Source organism: Micromys minutus (genome assembly GCF_963924665.1).
Source record: "Micromys minutus genome assembly, chromosome: 7".
NCBI lineage: Eukaryota > Metazoa > Chordata > Mammalia > Rodentia > Muridae > Micromys > Micromys minutus.
In genome coordinates, this window is record NC_137976.1 from 10,309,383 (window position 1) to 10,321,386 (window position 12,004).

Sequence of the window (12,004 nt, forward strand, 5' to 3'; positions counted from 1 at the left end):
TTGATAGGAAGAAAACCAGAAACACAAGGAGCAGATGTTAGCAGAGCACAGGCATTTGGGGTGCTAATACAAATCCAGGACCAAAGTTTTTACAAGTGTAACCCTATGCAAGCTACTACAGTGACCCAATGCTTCACCATTGTCTCTCTGGCCAGTATATGGAACCCCTAAAATCTTGCTTTTTCATTCAGGCATTTTCTTTCAGTTTACAATTTGCTTTTAAAGATGTATGTGTTATATGCGTGTGGGCCAAACACAGAATGCTGATCTTCAATTTTTTTTAAAGTGCATTAGAGACTCTTCTGAATGTGCACTTTTTTTTTCAGTTTAGTAATTGGCAACTCCAACACCCCTGTCTCTGTGGAAACGATTAAAAAAAGAATCATTTCCCAGAACTACAGGTGCACAACAGATTGGAGCCATTATGCAAAAGAACAGAAACCTGGAGAGAAACCCAGAGAATATAAAAGCCATGTTCCTGGCAACCCTTTCCCCTTTAACTCGGTGCCTTTTTTTTTCCAGCTCTATTTGGATACAGAACATGAAATATGAAAAAATTATAACGGATTTGGAGTAACCCATTTGAGATTCGAAATATACTCCCAAATGAAAATCCCTTCCAATAAGAGCACACAAGAGTCAGAAATGGGCTCACAGCCAAGCTTGCATCTACTTTAAGAGGTAAAGTTGCTGGGAGAGAGGGGATGGCCACTTCGATCTTAAAATTACGAATTTTTCTGATGGGCCTGTAAATTTCCCTTTCTGGCTCAAATTATGATCACACATGCATTGCCGATCTAGTAGGGCTTTCAGCCCCTTGGCCACCTTAAGTATCTTCAGTGTCCCACTGATTTTTATGTTTTAACTTCCAAGCAAGGAAGAGGGGTGACTCTGCTGTTCTTGGTATTTGTTCTCGAAAGTGTCTAGTCTTGCTTGTTAGCAAGCTAGAGAGAGCCAACCGAAGGGAAGGAAAGCCACACAAACAGGAATGACTTAAAGAGTAAAATAGGCAACGCAACAGAAAATGGAAATGTTTCTCACACAAAGCAGGTCGACCAGGACCTTGCTTCTTTTTTTTTTAAACCTAAATCTTCCCTGGTGTGGGAAACAACGTTTTTGTTTATGTTTTCATGTAAGCTATCTAGAACCCTGGGGAAGTGTATGGCAGAAACCTTCAGAAGAGGAGGCCTTGGAAGACTGCGAGGGACTGTCTGAGGCCCACTAATTTAGGAAGATCTGGGGAGGAGCAAAGGGACTTGATCAACCAAGAGCCAACCCAGCAACAGATGGGGGTGGGGCAGCCAGTCTGGAGCCCAGAACTGGGAAGGGCGGGGAGCAGGAGCGTGCTGGTGTGAGCGCGCCGGTCGGCCTGGACACTTAGGCTGTGGTTCTCAAGATTGTCCTAATGCTTTTCCGCCTGTGAGAGCATTGTGAACCATTTCCTTCCTCTGGGTCACAGAGCCCCTCCCTCTCTCTGAGTGTAGGAGCCTCTCGACTTTTTCTTAGGGGCCAGGGTTGGAAGGGCTCAGCTTTTGTGACTTTCGTAACGCGGATGCTGCCTTTCCCTTCCCGGTAGAAAGAGCGGGGGAGGGGGAGCCCTGTTTCCTCCCACCCCACCCCCCTTCCTCCGCTTTGGACTTGGTCCTGAAGTGGGGAATCTTAGATGCTTCTGTCCGCCTGGCCTGCGGCCTGCAGCAGCTGCTGTTAAAATTTGGAAGTACGCGGACTGGGCGGGAGTTGCTTCTCCGGTGAAGAAGAGCAAGCAGAAATCCCTGCTCAGTCTCTAAGGAACTAAAGCTGGTTCCAGATTGGCTATTCCAGAAAGAGCCAGGACACACAACCCGCGCGCGCGCGCGCGCGCGCACACACACACACACACACACACACACACACACACACACACACACACCGACCCCCAAAAATCTCTCTAGGTAGGACTTAAAATCCAGAGCCTGAGTGCCCATGTCTGTCTGTCTTTCTGTCTCTCTGCCTGTGTCTTTCTGTCCCTATATGTCTGTCTGCCTGTCTGCCTGCCTGCCTGTCTGTCTGTCTGTCTGTCTGTCTCTCTCTCTCTCTCTCTCTCTCTCTCTCTCTCTCTCTCTCTCTCTCTCTCTCTCTCCTCTTTCTCTCTCTTCTTGAGAAGCGCAGAAGAAGAGACGGAAAAAGTAGAGTGCTTTTTAAGAAAAAGCAGCTGTAGCTAACAGCCCACTTTGAGGGAGAAGAGGCGCTGAGTAGGGGAGAAAGGGGATGTTGAGGGATCTTTTCTATTCGACCCTCTTTCTTGGAAACTACAGCCCAGCCGGGGCACAGGAAGGGCGACAGGAAGCAGGGTGGTCCGGGAGTCAGCAGCCGTGAGATGAAGTTAAAGGTTCACTCTTTTCCCCAGAGCAGCCAGGGCTGTACAAAGTGCTGGTCACAGCGCTGTTTCAGCGTCTTACACCCCCAGAGTGACGAGCTGTGGCGTGAGGCCAGCGCGGAGGCTGCCCCCTCCCCCTCCGGGCCCCGAGGCGCAGAGCTCGGTTTAGCACCGACTGAGCTCAGGGGGCGGTGTCGCCGGGTTGGGGGAAGGGAGGGGCTCCAATGTGGCTATAAAGGAGCGGCCGAGGCTGCCTGGTTCTTGCACTCGCTGGAAAGCAGCTCAGAGTTGGGTGCTATCGCTAGGCCAGAGCGCACAGCCCGGCGGAGAGAGCAGATCCTTGCTCAAATCGAGCCATATCGCGGCCAAGGCAGAGGACGAAGAGTCCAGGCTCTTATTCTGGACTTGTTCCCTCAGCTCCAGGGCGCTTCTCGATCCTGCAGCAGCCTCTTGGCAGCTCCAGCAGTGCAAGCTCCAACTCGGTTGCTGGAATTAAAAAATTCCCGCGCGCTGGCGCAGCGTCTTTCTAAGTGACCCGGAGCCTCGGCTGCTAGCTCTGCACGAACTTTCAAATCAAAGTGATCCTGACTTTTAAGCATCCGGAGCAGGCCAGCGAAGCTCTGCGCTTCTAACCGTCTAACCAGAACAAGAGTTCTCTGCTCTGCAGTGTGCGGTGTCATGCATCCAGAAGTCCCTTTGGGGTCAGGCAAGCAGAAGCCCTGCTCCGATATGGGGGACACCCAGCAGGCAGCGAGGTTTCGGAGCTCTCTGTCTGCACACACGCTGTTGCTGCTCCTAGCTTCCATAACAATGCTGCTATGTGTGCGGGGCGCACACGGACGCCCCACGGAGGAAGACGAGGAGCTGGTGCTGCCCTCGCTGGAGCGCGCCCGGGGTCCCGATTCCACCACACGCCTCCGTCTGGACGCCTTTGGCCAGCAGTTGCACCTGAAGTTACAGCCGGACAGCGGGTTCTTGGCGCCTGGCTTCACCCTCCAGACAGTGGGGCGCAGTCCTGGGTCCGAAGCACAACATCTGGACCCCACCGGGGACCTGGCTCACTGCTTCTACTCTGGCACGGTGAACGGTGACCCCAGCTCCGCCGCCGCCCTCAGTCTCTGTGAAGGTGTGCGCGGTGCCTTCTACCTACAAGGCGAGGAGTTCTTCATTCAGCCAGCGCCTGCGGTGGCCACCGAGCGCCTGGTCCCCGCCGAAGCAGAGGAGGAGGCATCCTCACCACCGCGGTTCCACATCCTGAGGCGAAGGCGGCGGGGCAGCGGCGGCGCCAAGTGCGGTGTCATGGACGATGAGACCCTGCCAACCAGCGACTCGCAACCCGAAAGCCAGAACACGCGGAACCAGTGGCCTCCGCGGAGCCCCACTGCGCAGGGCGCGGGAAAGCCAACAGGTATAACAGTGCCCCCCCCCCCCCACCATCTCCATCCCTCAGTCCACCCGCTCCCCTTCTTTACAAGGCGTGACTTGAGGGCACACTCCTGATCGCTTCTTGATGGGAACGACTCGGACCTTCAGTGAATTAAGGTTCTGTGTCGTAACTCCCTCCAAAGTTGACGAAATCCTGCTAGAACACTTATTTGTCCGAGTAGTTAATACTTTAAGAAAAGGGAGAAAAAGAATCAGAGATCCTGCAGATAAGGGCGAAGCGTTTCCTTAGGGAGGTCTGTAATCCTATTTATTTCCTTCCCTTCCCTGGCGAATCTCTTCCCATCCCTTTAATTCCATTAGTGAATGTATGAGTTCACTTTAACTAGGTTGTACTTTCGCGCTGAGTTTTGTAACGTCAGTCCGTGTGTGCACGTAGCGCTCACAGGAGGGCGGGGTAAAGAAGCAATGGTGACCTGGACGTGTGTTCAGGAGCCTGGGCAACGGACTGGTGATCTCACTTCTGTGGCCTTCGGGGCCGTCCCCTTCCCCCATTTGAAAGGCTGACCCCGATGGCTGGTGGCTCCCGGGGCCCCTCTGCAGAACCAGCTTGGGAGGTCTTTGCTCAGTCCGCCCCGCCTTCATGCGCCTCCTACCTCGGCCTCACCCCTAGCCCTCCCTCTCCCGGCGGAGGCCATGCTCCCTAGCGCTGTGGAATGTAAGCCTCGCCGGATCCTCTCCGCTCCGCTTTCGCCTGACTCTGCCGCTTTCAGTCCCTACTAACCAGTTAGTTCATTTTCTCATTTAAGTTCCGTTTTTGTACTGATCTAGATTTCTCCCCCGTCCGAGTTTGTTCTAAGAGCTGACAGTCATACCCCTTTTTACGACTTCTCTGACTTTGGAGTCCCAGCAGCCTGAGAAGGGCTGGTTTGAGAAAGGAACTGATTTCCCCCAGGCCCTAGGAGTGAGAGGCGGCAGGAACAGACTGCTTGGCCACTGAGTGGGTGGTCCTAGTGCCCGGAACTTGATGAGCAGAGAACCCCCTGGGACCCCTTGAATGAGAGAGCTGAGTCTTACGGAGACTCCTCAAGCCCCACCCCTTGGCAGAGGCTCCCCGCCCTACCCCATGCCTTCCACGTGGAGCTGGATGATCTCATTCAGGATTTCAGCCCTGGCTAGTGAAAGGGTGACTCAGGGCGCTCTGCCTGCCTCGCCTGCCAAGATTTTACTACAGCTGGGTAGAATGATATTCACACTGCTTTACTCGGGCCGTTGAGTTTTCAAAGGCCACAGAAGAAAACTCGCGGACACATCCATAGACAGTTCGATCACTCTGTTGGTTTTTTTTTGTTGTTGTTGTTGTTGTTGTTTTGTTTAAAGTAAGGGGAAAAAAAACAAAAAAAAAAGTTGAAAATAACATTCAGTTTTTAGAAGATGCAAATATTTGTTTTATTTTTGTTCCAGGTGTATTTCGGTTTTATTTACTTTGACTTGGCTAACTTTCCTAATATACCCCCAAGAAGGTCGCTATTACGAGAAAGACTGTCCATGAGCAAACTTCCTTTCCTTTTTGCAGGGCCAGGAAGCATAAGGAAGAAGCGATTTGTGTCCAGCCCCCGTTATGTGGAAACCATGCTCGTGGCCGACCAGTCCATGGCTGACTTCCATGGCAACGGTCTAAAGCATTACCTTCTGACCTTGTTCTCCGTGGCAGCCAGGTTTTACAAGCACCCCAGCATTAGGAATTCAATTAGTCTGGTGGTGGTGAAGATCTTGGTCATATATGAGGAGCAGAAGGGACCGGAAGTTACCTCAAATGCTGCTCTCACCCTTCGGAATTTCTGCAGCTGGCAGAAACAGCACAACAGCCCCAGCGACCGGGACGGGGAGCACTATGACACAGCAATTCTGTTCACCAGACAGGTAAGATAGTGTTATCTCCCATCTCATCACCTCCGAGGTCAGCCTGGTGCCACACTCATGGATTCCAAAGGCATCTCGTTTGTATCGCCCCATTTCCTTTTCGGTTATAGGCTAACTTAATCTGTCTCGCTTGTTTCTATTTTAAACGTCAACATCTCAAGTTGCACAGTTCTATTTTAAAAGCATTACAGGAAATCTTGCTTAGAGTGGCATGTAGCCGGTCCTTCAAGCCCAACAATAATGAACAGGCATGCTTCAAGGCACATGTGAGACCCGCCCCGCTGAAGAGCTGAGTATCAAGTCCACTGTGTGCTACTTAACAGGGATTTCCCTTGGCTCCTTGTAGGATTTATGCGGCTCCCACACGTGTGACACTCTCGGGATGGCTGATGTTGGGACTATATGTGACCCCAGCAGGAGCTGTTCAGTCATCGAAGATGATGGTTTACAAGCTGCCTTCACCACAGCCCATGAATTGGGTAAGTCGGCTTCAGAGTACAAGTCAAGCCCGAATGCACGGTTACAACCCAATAAGGATTTGAGAGAAAGAAAGTTTCTCAGGCTACATTGCTACTTTGGCCACCAGCACTTTTAGAAATGGTTGGGTCTATTTTCCACTGTCGAGTACGGTCTGACTAGAACAGGAGAAAGAGCTGCAAACATTTGAAAGTTGACATTTTTCTGTGTACCCTGATCAGAGTAGGTATTAGCCCCTATATGGGTTCTGTGGTAAGAGAACAACTGAGCTGCACATGATCATAGCTTGATGTTCTGCATGTTTGCTTCCCAGGCCATGTGTTTAATATGCCCCACGATGATGCGAAGCACTGTACCAGCTTTAATGCTGGGACTGGGGATTCTCACCTGATGGCCGCCATGCTCTCCAGCCTGGACCACAGCCAGCCCTGGTCGCCTTGCAGTGCCTATATGGTCACATCATTCCTGGATAATGGCCACGGTAAGATGACAGCTTCTAGATGGTGTTCGAGCTTCCTCGGGTAGGATGCTAAACAATTCACCTTTGTGAATTTGGAAGTACCCTGTTGAGGATAATGTCTTGATGGAAATCTCAAGTCCGCTAGCATTGGTTTTTCCCAAAATGCTAAAATCATCAAGTGGCTTTAAATGTCCACCTTGCATGCTTTCAGCAAATATGTTTTAATAGTTGCCACTTTTCTTTCTTTCTTTTTTTTTTTTTAGGGGAATGTTTGATGGACAAGCCTCAGAACCCAATCAAGCTCCCATCCGATCTTCCCGGTACCTTGTACGATGCCAACCGCCAGTGTCAGTTTACATTTGGAGAGGACTCCAAGCACTGTCCTGACGCAGCCAGCACATGCACTACTCTGTGGTGCACTGGAACCTCCGGTGGCTTACTCGTGTGCCAAACAAAACACTTCCCTTGGGCGGACGGCACCAGCTGTGGAGAAGGGAAATGGTGTGTCAGTGGCAAGTGTGTGAACAAGACCGACATGAAGCATTTTGCTGTGAGTTTTTTAATGAAATGTGATGTTTCGGGTCCTTTCCCAGACAAGCTCCTCTATCTGTGTCCCATAGTGAGACTACGAGATTATAGCGCATTTTGAGAAGTGACTATTTTTACGTTTTTGTTGGGTTCCCTAGCATGTCTCAATAGTTCTAACACTAATATCTATATCTCCGTTTAGACCCCTGTCCACGGAAGTTGGGGACCATGGGGACCATGGGGAGACTGCTCGAGAACCTGTGGAGGTGGGGTTCAATACACGATGAGAGAATGTGACAACCCAGTCCCGAGGAACGGGGGGAAGTACTGCGAAGGCAAACGAGTCCGCTACCGGTCCTGTAACATTGAGGACTGTCCAGACAATAACGGTGAGTCATACTGGACTTCAGCTCCTAGAAGCCAGGCGGAGGCGATGTGCCCACAGCGTGTGGTTGGGAGTTGGAAACTGGGAACATCATCATGGTCATTCTCTTTTCAGGAAAAACATTCAGAGAGGAGCAATGTGAGGCGCACAATGAGTTTTCCAAAGCTTCCTTTGGGAATGAGCCCACTGTGGAATGGATGCCCAAGTACGCTGGCGTCTCGCCAAAGGACAGGTGCAAACTCACCTGCGAAGCCAAAGGCATTGGCTACTTCTTCGTTCTCCAGCCCAAGGTAGGTACTTTTACACATGTATCTTTGCAAAGGAGCCAAAGGCCTGGGCTTGATGCTGCTTCGTACAAACCTTTGGCCTGTCTTTAATTGTTCATCGATGTTCAATTTGGAATACTTCTAAATGCAGGGGCGACTCCTTGCTTTGGAATTTGTGTTCCTTCCCATAGGGAAGGAAGCTTAAATCTAGCTAACACTTCAAAGAGGCTTGAGTGTGTTTAATACTGCTCTTTTTATATCCAAAAATAACCTCTGAAAACTGAAGAGCCTCCCTGGATAACTAGGTTTCACATATAAAAATTCGTGGTTAGATAAATTATATATTAACACAGTGTCCAGGAGTCTTAGAAAGTAGTCCAAAGTACTTGTTACTGGGTACCTAGCAGCAGCACACACGCACACACTGATTAAGCTAAGAGTTTCAGAATTAAAAATCCATGCTTGGAACATGTACCTTGAACAAAGAGACCCTCCATTTCTTTTTGGGGATAAATCTTGCTTTGAAGTAGAAAATGGAATTAAGTTTGCTTAAGCCTGTCAGGTATTCTTAGCATTATAAGATAGGAAACTACATGCAAGTTGTGGATGAAATATTTAGCAAGCAATTTATGGAGCACCTTCAACTACAGCATATTACCCTGGGCACTGGCAATGGAACAACAACCAAAGTGACAGTGACAGTGACGACTGCTTCTGTTGGCCTTAGCAATAGGGAAGATAGGTCAGCAAATATGAAATCAAGACACTTACAAACTTTTCAGACAGCTATATGGACTGTCGCAGAAGCCAAAATGAAGACTAACCTGTGGCATGTGATGGGGACCATACTTGTATCCTGGGAAGAGAGCAGAGAGGAGAGCATTCCGGGTTGCCATGACATCAGATGTTTAACCGCCAGGCGCATGTTGTCTCTGCAGGTTGTAGACGGCACTCCCTGTAGCCCAGACTCTACTTCCGTCTGTGTGCAAGGACAGTGTGTGAAAGCTGGCTGTGATCGGATCATAGACTCCAAAAAGAAGTTTGATAAGTGTGGTGTTTGTGGAGGAAATGGCTCTACGTGCAAGAAAATATCAGGAACAGTCACTAGTACAAGGTGAGTTTCAGGGTAGAGATGCTGTGTTGCCCAGTTGGTAGAGAGCCTACCTATATCCCCAAGACTCTGGGTTCAACGACCAGCACTAGATAAGACCTGGAGTTGTGGCATGTACCTGTAATGCCAGTGCACAGGAGACAAAGACAGAAGTGACAAGACTGCCAGATGTTCAGGTCATCTCTGATACATAGTGAGTTCCAGGTCCCCTTGGATGATATGAAGACCTGGCTGGAAGAACAAACACACCAAAACAAAACAATGAACCCAGGGACTTCATGTAATTCCAGTGTTCGGCAGGCTGACTTGAGAGGGTGGCTGCCATGAGGTCTGGGTTATCCTGGTCTACATAATAAGTCCCAGTATAACCTAGCCTATAAGTGAACCCTTATCTCTAAAACCTAAAGTTAGTTAAAGTTAAAGTTATCTCTAAAACCTAAAGTTAGTTAATTAATCAACATATGAAACAAAACACATGCTTTATAGATCACGTAATGTTGACACATGATTTTATAGGACTAAGAAAAGTGTCCCATTTAAAAGAATTCCATATTTTAAAGCAATGTGGTTGATTAATCAACTGAAAGACATATACCTGTTTTCTTTGTCCACAGACCTGGATATCATGACATTGTCACAATTCCTGCTGGAGCCACCAACGTTGAAGTGAAACATCGTAATCAAAGGGGGTCCAGAAACAATGGCAGCTTTCTGGCTATTCGAGCTGCAGATGGAAGCTATATTCTGAATGGAAACTTCACCCTGTCCACACTAGAGCAAGACCTTACCTACAAAGGTACTGTCCTAAGATACAGTGGTTCCTCAGCAGCGTTGGAAAGAATCCGCAGCTTTAGTCCACTCAAAGAGCCCTTAACCATCCAGGTTCTTATGGTGGGCCATGCTCTCCGACCCAAAATAAAATACACCTATTTTATGAAGAAGAAGACGGAGTCCTTCAACGCTATTCCTACTTTCTCAGAGTGGGTGATTGAAGAATGGGGGGAGTGCTCCAAGACATGCGGCTCAGGTTGGCAGAGAAGAGTGGTCGAATGCAGAGACATTAATGGACATCCTGCTTCTGAGTGTGCAAAAGAAGTGAAGCCAGCCAGTACCAGACCTTGTGCAGACCTTCCTTGCCCACGTTGGCAGGTGGGGGACTGGTCACCATGTTCCAAAACTTGTGGGAAGGGTTATAAGAAGAGAGCGTTGAAATGTCTGTCCCATGATGGGGGTGTGCTATCAAATGAGAGCTGTGACCCTTTGAAGAAACCAAAGCATTACATTGACTTTTGCACCCTGGCGCAGTGCAGTTAAGAGGTTTTGAGGACAAACTAGCTTGGGAGGGCTGATACACTGAGAGCAAGAATGCTGGAGGGATCCTGTGAATCAAAGCAGTAAGCAGTGAGGGGTGCCAATGAGGTGTGTGTAGGTAATACATAGCAACTGAGGTAGATCAGGATGCTATCCTACCAGTTAAATTCTGATAAGGTAGTTAATGAGGAACAGTAGCATCTGAGACCATACATAACACCATGAAGCCCCAGAGTACCATTAGTATTTCCTTTGTTACATCTATTGCACAAATAATTTTCAGTCTGGCAGAAGTACTCATGGTACTAATGAGATACTTTGTATCACAGGGGTTGGGAAAAGCAAAGCAGAAGAATGGTAAGATTGGATTTCAAACATGCCTTACTTTTTATCACTGGAGGGAGGGAGAAGGGTGCAAACGGGATCATTATTGAAATTGTCTGGCTGCTGCGGTTTCAGGGAAGGTTGATGCATCATTCCTATCAATAGTGAAAAGTTCTGATGGCTCAACATGAGAGAAAGGCTCGCCTCTGTGAAACAACTCTTGATTTCTTCTTAGACCGTCTCTAACTATACTTCATGTTGAGGTAGAAACAATTCACCTATTTATAAAATGTACAGTGGGAAGAAAAGGTGAAGTATGAGGGGTACACATAAAAACTCAAGGAATGAGCAACATGCCTCCTGCTCTGCTTTCTCCTAAGGTTAGTCTGTCTGGGGACTGTGGATGTTAAAGATAATCCATGGCTCACAAAAGGCAGTAACATAATACATGTTGTGCCAGAGTAAAAATGGGGTATAGAGATCAGGGTCCCATGAGATGGAGAACACAGAGACTGCTCATCTCACATGGGAGGCTGCTGTGGGGTAGCAGGTCCACTCCTGGCAGCTGGTCCAACAGTCGTATCCTGGTGAATGTCTGTTCAGCTCTTCGACTAAGAGAGAATATGACTGTTTCCATATGTATATAGTAAAATGCATTACTATGAATTATATGTACTTTATAAGTATTGGTTTGTTCCTTCTAAGAAGGACTATAGTTTATAATAAATGCCTATAATAACATATTTATTTTTATACATTTATTTCTAATGATAAAACCTTTAAGTTATATCGCTTTTGTAAAAGTGCATATAAAAATAGAGTATTTATACAATATATGTTAACTAGAAATAATAAAAGAACACTTTTGAATGTGTATGCCTATTTTCTGAAGTGGGATTAACTCCTCGGCAAGAAATCTGATGAGACACAATCATTGGATTTCAAGACAGTTTTAAAATGTGGGTGGATAGACTGTATTTCCTGTTTGTAGACATACTAATAACAAAAAAAGAAGTTGATGATGTCTTTAGTGATAAGATTGTTAATAATGTGGTTGGCAAGTTACTGTAAAGAGCCAGATAGTAAGCATTTATGGCATTGTAGGCTATATTTCCTGCCACATCCATGTGACAGTGAGTGCTGTGTAGGAATGAAAGCAGCCGTAAATGACATGTAAATGATTAACCATGGCTGTGCTTTAATAAAACTTTATTTACAAAAACAAACGGTGGGCCAGATTTGTTCTGTGAACTTGTTTGCCAACCCCCAATGTGGTCAAGTAAATGGAAAATGATTCAGCTTCGGATACATTTTGGATTTTTGTCTCCTGTAATTATATGAAGTAAGTAAGAATGCATGGACACGTTTAAGCTATCGAGTAGAACAGTGCCTCACACATTTGGGACAGATAAGAGTGGTGGGCTTATACTGTTAAATATTTACTTCCCTCAGTAATACTGAGGTTTGAGGGAGAAAGCTG

At 47.7% G+C, this 12,004-nt stretch overlaps 1 protein-coding gene across 1 annotated transcript; it reads left to right on the forward strand.

The window, feature by feature from the left end:
• The first annotated feature begins 2,639 nt into the window (after positions 1-2,639).
• Positions 2,640-11,635, forward strand: ADAMTS1 (ADAM metallopeptidase with thrombospondin type 1 motif 1). Its single transcript, XM_080919568.1, has 9 exons — positions 2,640-3,764; positions 5,316-5,662; positions 6,009-6,141; positions 6,453-6,620; positions 6,863-7,149; positions 7,330-7,516; positions 7,627-7,802; positions 8,717-8,892; positions 9,504-11,635. The coding sequence occupies exons 1-9, from the start codon at positions 3,035-3,037 to the stop codon at positions 10,201-10,203; spliced, it is 2,904 nt and encodes a 967-aa protein (XP_080775694.1). The 5' UTR covers positions 2,640-3,034; the 3' UTR covers positions 10,204-11,635.
• Positions 11,636-12,004: the final 369 nt, after the last annotated feature.

Coding starts and splice junctions, on each gene's coding strand:
- ADAMTS1 (XM_080919568.1), top strand. CDS start 3,035: ATGCATCCAGAAGTCCCTTTGGGGTCAGGCAAGCAGAAGCCCTGCTCC. Junction 3,765..5,315: donor GGGCGCGGGAAAGCCAACAG/GTATAACAGTGC, acceptor TCCTTTTTGCAG/GGCCAGGAAGCATAAGGAAG. Junction 8,893..9,503: donor GGAACAGTCACTAGTACAAG/GTGAGTTTCAGG, acceptor CTTTGTCCACAG/ACCTGGATATCATGACATTG.